The sequence below is a fragment of the Thecamonas trahens genome (assembly GCF_000142905.1).
Source record: "Thecamonas trahens ATCC 50062 unplaced genomic scaffold supercont1.79, whole genome shotgun sequence".
Classification (NCBI taxonomy): Eukaryota; order Apusomonadida; family Apusomonadidae; genus Thecamonas; species Thecamonas trahens.
The window spans coordinates 21090-30716 of record NW_013657601.1 but is presented as its reverse complement, the minus strand read 5'-3'; the positions used below and the strand labels follow the sequence as shown (position 1 = coordinate 30716).

Here is a 9627-nt window from a genome sequence, read left to right as displayed (position 1 = left end):
TGGAGAGCCGACACACGTCCCGCCCTCCAATCCCCCCCCCCCCCCCCCCCCTCCATGTCGTCGGTGTCGGTGTCGGTGTCTCGTCGTGTGCTGGCCTGGTGGGTGGCGGTGGCAGTCGTCATGGCGCTGTGGTGCGTTCTGGCGGTGGACAGCAGCTCGTTGCCGACGTGTGATGCTTTTGATGATCCGGTGGCAGAGTGGTCGGAAAGCCTTCCCTTTGTGGTGGGTGAGTTTGGAGAAGCATCGATGGTGTTGGCTGATATGAATAATGATGGAAGCCAGGACATGGTGGTCTGCAACTCGAATATGGTCGTCATCTACTTTCCTGTCAGTCCCTCCAGTCACTTGCCTGGGCCAGAGGTCATGATCTCGTCCGCAACGTCGTCGCCTGCCTCCCGCGAGTGGACGAGCCTTGCTGTTGCAGATCTGGATGGAAATGGTGGGCGTGATGTGCTGTTTGCCGTCTCGAGCTCGCAGGACATTCGTGCCGCTATGAACGACGGCTCGGGCGGCTTCTCGGGCTCGTCCATCATCATCCGTGCCGGAGCGTACGCCGCGGCTGCCACAGACCGTGTGCTGGCCGTCGCCGACATCACGGGCGATGGGCTGCCTGACGTGGTCTACGCGGACGGCGCGAGCGAGACGCTAGCGGTGTTGGCGCTCGCTACCCAGTCGCCGCTGGTGTTTAACCCTCCAGCGCTGGACGCCGCCTACACTGGAGTCACTGACGTCTCTGTCAGCGACATGGCAGGCGATGGCGGCGAGAATGAGCTCGTTGTGGCACTCGGTAGCTCAGGCCTGGTCTGGCTTGCTCACGACGGAGCGAGCTGGTCCGAGGTCGCCGTCCATGGCGGAGCCGCTTCTCGGGTAATTGCCGGGCACGACATGAACGGCGATGGTCGAGCTGATGTGATTGTTGCCGACACACCATCGGATCTGGAGGTCTCATGGATTGCACAGGGAGCGAGCGGAGCCAGTCTGGAGGATGGCTCGGTTCGAGTCGGCAACGAGGTGAAGCAGCTGAAATTTGGCGCAACTTGTATCGCCTCGTCCGGGGCTTATCCGACGCTTGCGGTGGCCGTTGTGGACTTTGACAGCAATGGGCGACCGGACGTGGTGACAACCTCGGCTTTCTACGGCACCACAGTGTGGATATCGCGAGGGGACGGACGCTTCTTTGTGCCGGAGCGAGTCGTCTCTTCGCCGTTTGTAGTGACCGCCATGGTAGCCAACGACTGGGATGGCGACGCCATGTCGGACGTGGCATGGCTGGGCGGACCTCTTAGTGACTGCAGCTCCTCATCGCCGACCGACCGCCGCGGTAGCGCGATGGCGGTGTATGTGGACTTGTCGACGAACACCAATCTGACTGCGGTGTCATCAGCCGCGATTGCGTCATCGAGTGATTGGCACAGCGTGGTGGCTGGCGACGTGACTGGCGACGGGCTCATCGACATTGTGGCTGTCCGTGGAGTGTACTCAAACACTGGTCAGCGGACAGTCTCACTGTTTGTAGGCCTTGAGGATGGCGGCGTCTCCACGACACCGATCGATTTGATGTCGGATGTCGGGGAGGCAAGTGACACTCACACCTCTGTCGACATGTTTTCTCGGCTCGAGTTGCATGACCTCGATCAGGACGGTGGACTCGACATTGTGGTGTACGTACGCCGTGGGCTCTACCATCCGACGGGGGCCTCTGTGGCTGGCCTGCAGGCCAAGGTCATATGGTCAAACGGTGACGGGACCTTTGACGCCGCGGCCGTCCCGGTTGGCGATATTGGAGGCAACACCGATCCTGGCTTTAATCTGAATCCCATGAAACGGATACACCCGGACACCTTTACGCTCTACGACGTGGATGGGGACGGACTGGTTGATCTGACCTGGCTTGGGCTTGTGCAGAGCAGGATGGGCGGGTTTTACATGCTGACGGTGCGGAATCTCGGCAACCGGGTCTTTGCTCCACCAGCGACGACCGGGTTGATGGCATGGATGTCAGCTGTGGATGCGTTTGGGCGGGGGCTGTCCTGGTCGCGGACGAGCGATGGCCATTTGCGCGGCTTTGGCGTCTCAGCTAACGAGGCCTACTTGTTTGTTAACAGTTCTGCCAGTAGTTCGGGCATCCGCCACGCCTCGACCTACACGTTGGACACGTCTGGAGTGGCTGGAGGCATGGGCAGCCCGCAAGCCGTGGAAATGCTCGATGTTGACCGTGACGGCGTGGACGACATCGTGCTAGCGATGGGGGATGGGGCAAACGGCGCAGTGGTGTGGAGCCCGTGGCCTGGGCTTGATGCGAACTTTGTGTCGCCGACCAAGCCAGCGCTCTCATCGTTTTCGTTGCTCGCCGCCGGGACGCTGGGCGTTCGCCCCACGGCGCTCGTGGCGTGCGACGCCGACAACGACGGACGACGCGACTTGCTGGTTACCTCGCAGCGGCCGGGGACGAGTGTTGGCCTCTATCGCAGTGTGGCGGTCCCGGCCGGGTGGTACTTTGAGTACGAGATGCTTGTTGCTGGGCCTGCGATGTCATACGACGTGGCGATGTCGGTCTTCTCGGCAACGTCTGGCTCGTTTGGAGTTGCCATCGCCGACAAGAATGGACTCCATCTTGCACACCTCCCACATCAACGGATGATGCTGACACTGGATGCCAAGCTGGCGAGTCCTGAGTATCAAGTCCCCGGCTGCGTTGGCGAATACTCATCGACTGCATGTTTTACGCAGACTGTGGCGTTGAGAACCCGGAAGTGCGCGTCGTCGGACGTGGCCATGACTGTGTCGGCCGAGCTGCGTTGTCCGGCGCGTCAGTCACTTGTGCCGCCCTTTGTGGGCAAGCTCACTGTGACCGGCCCGGCTGACATTGTGTGCGACGGATCGTTTGGACGTGTTGCCGACGTCGGGGAGGAGGCTCGCCTTGTGCTCCAGGAGCTGACGATTCGCGATGCGCTGCCTGCGGCGCGGCAGTTTCAAGATGTCACAACGACAGGCGTCATGTACGTCCACGGTGCCAGTTCCGAACTCCGCATGGAGAATGTGACGGTGCAGGGGATCCAGAGCAAGGCCGGAGTCGGAGCAGCTGTGGTAGTGGGCGACGACGGCAAGGTAGGAGCAAGCCGCTGCGGGTTTGTTGCCATCCGCTCCACCGGCGGTGGCGGCGTGGTGGCACTGGTGGGTGCGCGTGCAGTGGTTGAGCTGGTCGGTTGCAATGTGACCGACGCGGCGGTGAAGACCGAGACTGTGAGCCGCGCAGTCCTTTTGGGCGGAGGCGGCGTGGTGCTCGTGGATGGCAGCGATGCGGACGTTGTCTTGAGTGAGACAATCGTCCGCGAATCGCATGCGCCACAGGCCCGCGGCGGCGTGTTGCTGGTGACTGAAAGTGCGACGCGAGCACGCGTGAGCCTGAACGGAGTGGTGATGTCCGAGACGTCTGCCTTTGCCGGTGGCGCGATTGCAGTGACGGTTCCTGATGTCGGCGTGGCGGCGTGGCCTCAAATTGTGCTTGACGAGCGAACGACAGTCTCGTTTGCGTCGGCTACGTACGGCGGCGTGGCAGTGATCGCCGCCGAGATGCACATGCCGTTGCCGTCGTACCGGACGACGCTCGAGTTGGCGATGGGAGTCAGTGCCAGCCTGGGGCTGGGCGCGGAAGCCGTCATCAATGCCAGCATGGCTGCGGTGGGAGGCAGCGCCCAGTACGGATCGATTGTGTTTGGATGCGGTGCGCCGAGTGCGTGGGCAAGTGGTTTGGACTCGTATGGCGCGGCCTTCACATGCTTGGCAGACTCACCGTCGCCGCCGACGTGGTGGCACGACGGCATCGATGCCAATGCCTCGGTCACGGCTCCCAAGTCTATGGCTGTAGCGGCTGGCGTCGGAAGTGTGGCGTCCGGGCTCAGCTTTGGGCGCGGGAGTGTGTCGTACGTCGATGGGTACGGCAATCCGGTGCGGGACAAGCTGCTTCCGCTGCAAGTTCAAATTGTGGGCGAGAGCGGGGCGGAGCTGACCGGATTGGGATCTGGACTCTTGCTGGCAGAGGGAGAGTCGACGGTGTCGCTTGCAGGACTGGCGCTCTCGCTCCCGCTGGATCGACTGGAAGCTTCGGGCGATGCCGGGATCAGCGCGAGCCTGACGGTGTTCGTGTCGGGAGGTGACACATCAGAGCTGGAAGCAACTGTTGTAGTGCAGGTAACGCTCTGCCCACCCGACTACGGGCGGATCTCGCCGGCTCTGGCCAACGCACCGCTGCTGTGTGCGCTGTGCGTGGGGAGTACCTTCTCCAGCGAGCTCACATCTGATGAGTGCATGACGCCAGCCGAGTGCCTGAGCAACGCGGAGCGCGGGCTCTTGTCTGTGGCCAATTGCTCCGATGTGGTGTTTGGCGAGACTGATTGCGTCTGCCTGCCGGGCTTCTACACTCGGAGCGGGAGCATCAACAGCGAATGTGAGGCGTGTCCGTCCGGCGGGGTGTGCTGCGGCTCGAGTGCGAGGCCGCGGCCGCTGCCCGGGTTCTTTGAGAGCGAGCCGGGCAAGTTTGTGAGCTGTCTGCGACCGGCCGCGTGCGCGCCCGAGGTCGGGCAAGTGTGCGCCATTGGGTACGAGGGCTACATGTGCAACACGTGTTCATCGGGCTACTACTCGGATCCCGAGGGCCGATGCCGCAAGTGCCCGAATGCTGCCACAGGCCTGCTTGGCGGCCTGGTCGCGATGGTGGTAATTGGGGCACTGGCAGCTGCCGGGGCGGTGGTGTTTACGGCGTTGCGGGCGATGCCTGCGGCCGAAGACGGGCGCGAGAGCGACGGCAGCGATGACGAGGCGGGCGTACTGCTGCTGGACCGGTTCCGTCGCCGACCTGTACCGGGGACGCTGTCGATGGCGCTTGTTGCGCTGCAGATTGTGGGCATTTTCTCGGAGGCGCGGTTCTCGTGGAGCTCGTCATCGCAGGCGGCGCTGTCGTGGGCCAACGGGCTCAACGTGGACCTTTCGTTCTTTGCGTCCGAGTGCTCGATGCCGTGGTTCCACACGCGGTACGCGCTGTCTGTGCTTATTTTTGCGGTCTTCTTTGGCCTCTCTGCGGTGTTTTTGGCGGCCGCCAAGGCGATCGGCCGGTGTCTGGGACCTGCGCGGGCGGGGCAGCTGGGTCGAACGTCGATGGTTGCCATGATGGAAGCGGTGATGTTTGCGGCGGCGCCGCTGCTGTACATTCCGATGGCCAAGGCAACGCTCGTGCTGTTTGATTGTACCCAGCTCCCGAACGGGACGTGGGTTGTGGACGCCGACCCGTCGGTGGCGTGCTTTGATTCCAAGTGGTTTGCGGTCCTGCCTGTGGGTATCATTGGCGTTGTGATGTACGTGCTCGGGCTCCCGAGTTTTGTGTTTGTGGCGCTCTTCCGGAGCCGCGGCAGGTTGCAGACGAGCGAGTGTATGGCGCGGTACGGGCCGCTGTACAAGGCCTTCCGGCTCGAGTACTGGTACGGTGGAGTGGGCGAGCTCGGCAAGCGACTTGTCATTGTGACCATTGCTACCTTTGCATCGAGGCACCAGCTGGTGCAGCTTGGCGGCCTTGTGGCTCTGCTCGTGTTTGCGATTGTGTTTGTCAAGCAGAACGCGCCGTACGTGGTCCCGCTGCACAACGAGGTCGACGCGCAGATTTCGCTCTGCCTGGTCTCGATGCTGTTCTTTGGCGGGGCATCGTACGCGAACCGCCATGCGGAGTCGCCGTCTCGGGTGGTCGAGGTCGGAACGTGGGCATGCCTGCTGGCTCTGGGCATTGTGGTTGTCCGGGCCGTGGTTCTGGACATGCGCGGGATTGTAGCCGCACGGTCGGATCCGACCCGGCTGAGGCGCGAGCGGTATGCCCGGCTTGTGCGGACGATGGAGGGCGAGAGCCTCGAGCTTGGCCCGGCGGCAACCGACGCGGTCCTTGAGTTTGCCGCGCGTGGGCCGAGCAAGGACAGTCGCGGAGTCATGCTCGAGCCGATGACTGGAACCGTTGTCGACGAGGGAGAAGACGAGGTTGAGTGGAAGGTCGCGCATGTTAATCCGGTAGGAGAGGATGTTGACGAGAACATGGTGTAAAGTCTGATATGCCTAGATGGCGGCGAGGACGGCGTCGACCACGGCAGCCGCGGGGCGGGCGGTGGCTGCGGCTGCGGCACCCGGCTCGTGGGTCGGCTTCGCGGCGCGGATCCAGGAGTCGACGGCATCGACGAGCGAGCGAACGATAAAGACGTCGTCTGCACCGGCCGAGTCAAAGGAGCGGACGGCGGCGTCGCGGTGTGACTTGACGCGCTTGCGGGCGCCCTGGAGGGCGCGGACGAGGGTGGGGCGGGGGCCGAGGCGGGCGCGGGCGCCGCCAACAGAGGCATCGACAAGATCGAGGGCAGCAACCAGGGCCATAGAGTCTGCGACGGCAGCGACGAGGTCATCGGCGACGCCTGCAGCGTCTGCGAGGGCGACGCTACGGGCGACAAGGAGCGACGAGGTGACGAGCGGGGTGAGGGTGGCGCGGTCGGGTAGGGCGCTGGCGATGGCGACGTTCTCGTAGAGCTGCTCCCAGGCTTCAACGACGACGGCAATGGTGGAGGCCGGAAGCATGCCGGTCTTGAAGAGCGTCGACGCGGCGAGCTTGCGGACAAAGACGAGAATGATGTCGAGGACGGCGTCGACGTCGGGGTGAGCGGCGTGGACCATGCGGGCGATGGCAGTGGCGGCATCAAGGGCGGTGGTGGGCGGCGACCGAGGCGGCGGAGGCGGTGAGGCCGGAGATGGAGACGGAGACGGGGACGGAGACGATGGCTTGCGGCGGAGGTCGGCGAGAGCAGCCATGAGCTGGCGGACCTGGGCGGCGAGCTCGATGTTTGCGGTGGAGGACGAGGCGGTGAGGGAAGCGATGGTGGCGGTGAGGTCGTCGATGGTGTCCTGCGCGGAAGACCACTGCTCGCGGAGGACGATGTTCTCGTCGCGAAGCTCGTCGAGGGAGGCAGTGTTGTTGTTGGGAGGCGGCGGCTGGGCGCGGGCAGCCTCCAGGGCGTCGTAGACAGTGAGGAGCTCTGTCTCTGTGGCGCGGAGCTCGGCTAGGCGAGCAACAAGAGCACCGGCGAGGGCATCAAGGAGCGGCGGGAGGGTGGTAGCGAGCGCTTGAGGTCCAGCCGAGATGACAGCGGCAAGGAGGGCGGCCTCATCGGGCGGGAGCGGATGCGAGCAGCGCGAGACCGCGTCCCACAGTGGGTCAGCGGCAGATGGCGCGGGTGAGGCGACGAGGGCGTCAAGGAGCGGCGGGAGGGTGGTGACGAGTGCCTCGGGCCCAGCGGTGGCGACTGCGGCGAAGAACGGGGCAGATGTGTCGGAGAGCGGGAGAGCAAGCGAGGTGACAGCGTCCCAGAGGCGATGCAGTGGAGACGGCCCCGAGTTGAGTGAAGCGAGGAGTTCGCGGGCGAGGTTGCCCGACGACGACGACGACGAGATCGAGTCCGAGTGCGACGGAGCGAGGAGCGATGACGATGCATGGGCGAGCTCCTCGTCGGCGGCGGAGAGCTCGGCGCGCAGGCGGGAGAGCTCAGCCTTTGTAGCGCGAAGCTCGTTAAGCGTGACAAACAGCTTGTTGGCGTGGTACTCGGAGGAATCCGGGGCGTTAGCGTATTGAGCGGCGAGGACGGCGGCCTGCTGCTTGAGGGCGGCGGCGTGTTGAGCGGCGAGGGTGGCGGCCTGCTGCTCGAGGGCGGCATCGAGGTCTTGGCTGGATGGCTGGGCGGTGGGCTGCTGCGTGAGAGCGGGGTCCAGGTCGCGGGCGTTGGCGGCGCGGATGCGGTCAGCCTGAGCGGCGAGGGTGGCCGCGTGCTCAGAGGCGATGATCTCGGACTGTTGCTTGAGGGCGAGGTCCAGGTCGCGGGTGTTGGCGGCGCGGATGCGGTCAGCCTGAGCGGCGAGGGTGGCCGCGTGCTCAGAGGCGATGATCTCGGACTGTTGCTTGAGGGCGAGGTCCAGGTCGCGGGCGTTGGCGGCGCGGATGCGGTCAGCCTGAGCGGCGAGGGCGGCCGAGACGGCCGAAGCGTGCTCCGACGTGAGGAGTTCCGATTGCTGCTTGAGGGCGAGGTTGAGTTCGGTGGTGTGGGCTGCGGCAAGACGGTCAGCCTGGGCAGCGAGGGCGGCCGAGATGGCCGAGGCGTGCTCCGACGTGAGGAGTTCCGATTGCTGCTTGAGGGCGAGGTTGAGTTCGGTGGTGTGGGCTGCGGCAAGACGGTCAGCCTGGGCAGCGAGGGCGGCCGAGACGGCCGAGGCGTGCTCCGACGTGAGGAGTTCCGATTGCTGCTTGAGGGCGAGGTTGAGTTCGGTGGTGTGGGCTGCGGCAAGACGGTCAGCCTGGGCAGCGAGGGCGGCCGAGACGGCCGAGGCGTGCTCCGACGTGAGGAGTTCCGATTGCTGCTTGAGGGCGAGGTTGAGTTCGGTGGTGTGGGCTGCGGCAAGACGGTCAGCCTGGGCAGCGAGGGCGGCCGAGATGGCCGAGGCGTGCTCCGACGTGAGGAGTTCCGATTGCTGCTTGAGGGCGAGGTTGAGTTCGCGCTCGCTGTTGGCGCGCAGTAGACTGGCTTGCTGCTTGAGAGCGCGTTCGGTGTCTGCAGCCATCTCATCCCTGATGGCAGCAGAGCGGGCGCGTTCGTCCTCGAGCTCCTGCCGCAAGCGCATGACTTGGTCTTCAGCGGAGCGCAAGTTGTCATTCTCCCCACGCAGGCGATGATTCTCCTCCTCCATCTCGGCCATAGCAGCCTCTGCCGCCTGCAGCTGGTCCGCGTTTTCCCTCAGCTGAGTGCAGAGCAACACAACATCATCCCGCAGCTGGGCGTGGTGATCTTGCCGAGTCTGATGACCGGCAGGGTCGGCAGTATGGGCCACCTCGGTCTGCGCCAAGTAGAGCGGAGGCCGATGAGTGGGCGACGGGAGGAAACCCGGCGACGTCAACGTGTCTGGGGCAGTTGCCCCCGTTCCAATCGCCGTCGTTGACGACAAAGCCAATGATCTCAATGCTGACGTTGCCGTTGAAGATGCAGGCGGTGTTGATGGAGGCGCAGTTGGAGCGGGGCGATGATCGGCGAGGGGAGGGCGGTGGCTGTAGGTGGCGACAGGGCGGTGGCTGTGGCCAGGGCGGTGGTCATGATCGGTGGCGACAGGGCGGTGGCTGTGGCCAGGGCGGTGGTCATGATCGGTGGCGACAGGGCGGTGGCTGTGGCCAGGGCGGTGGTCATGATCGGTGGCGACAGGGCGGTGGCTGTGGCCAGGGCGGTGGTCATGATCGGTGGCGACAGGGCGGTGGCTGTGGCCAGGGCGGTGGTCATGATCGGTGGCGACAGGGCTGTGGTCAGTCAGAGCAGGATGGTCCGACAGGCGAGTGAAGGAGGGCTCGCCAGGGAGGCGGACGAGCAGCGAGGGCGGGAGGAGGCCTGAAGCCACCCAGTCACAGACGGCTGTTGCCAGGAATGGCCCATGTACACACCCGTTGCTGTCCACGTACTGCACACGTCGTGCAGTGGTCGACATGGAGTGCAGTGGCCGTGTGTATGTTTGAATGCATATATATATATATATATGTGTGTGTGTGTGTGTGTGTGTGTGTGTGTGTGTGTGGCG

General features: G+C 64.5%; 2 protein-coding genes across 2 annotated transcripts; one reads left to right on the top strand and one right to left on the bottom strand.

Moving 5' to 3' along the window:
* Positions 1-54: 54 nt before the first annotated feature.
* On the top strand, positions 55-6065 carry AMSG_11426 (uncharacterized protein; the record flags this gene model as incomplete). The annotated part of the gene is made up of 2 exons (XM_013897237.1): positions 55-6023; positions 6056-6065. 2 exons carry the CDS (start codon positions 55-57, stop codon positions 6063-6065), a joined length of 5979 nt encoding a protein of 1992 aa, XP_013752691.1.
* A 28-nt stretch (positions 6066-6093) lies between these two features.
* On the bottom strand, positions 6094-8688 carry AMSG_11425 (uncharacterized protein; the record flags this gene model as incomplete). Its single annotated transcript, XM_013897236.1, has 1 exon — positions 6094-8688. One exon carries the CDS (start codon positions 8686-8688, stop codon positions 6094-6096), a length of 2595 nt encoding a protein of 864 aa, XP_013752690.1.
* Positions 8689-9627: the final 939 nt, after the last annotated feature.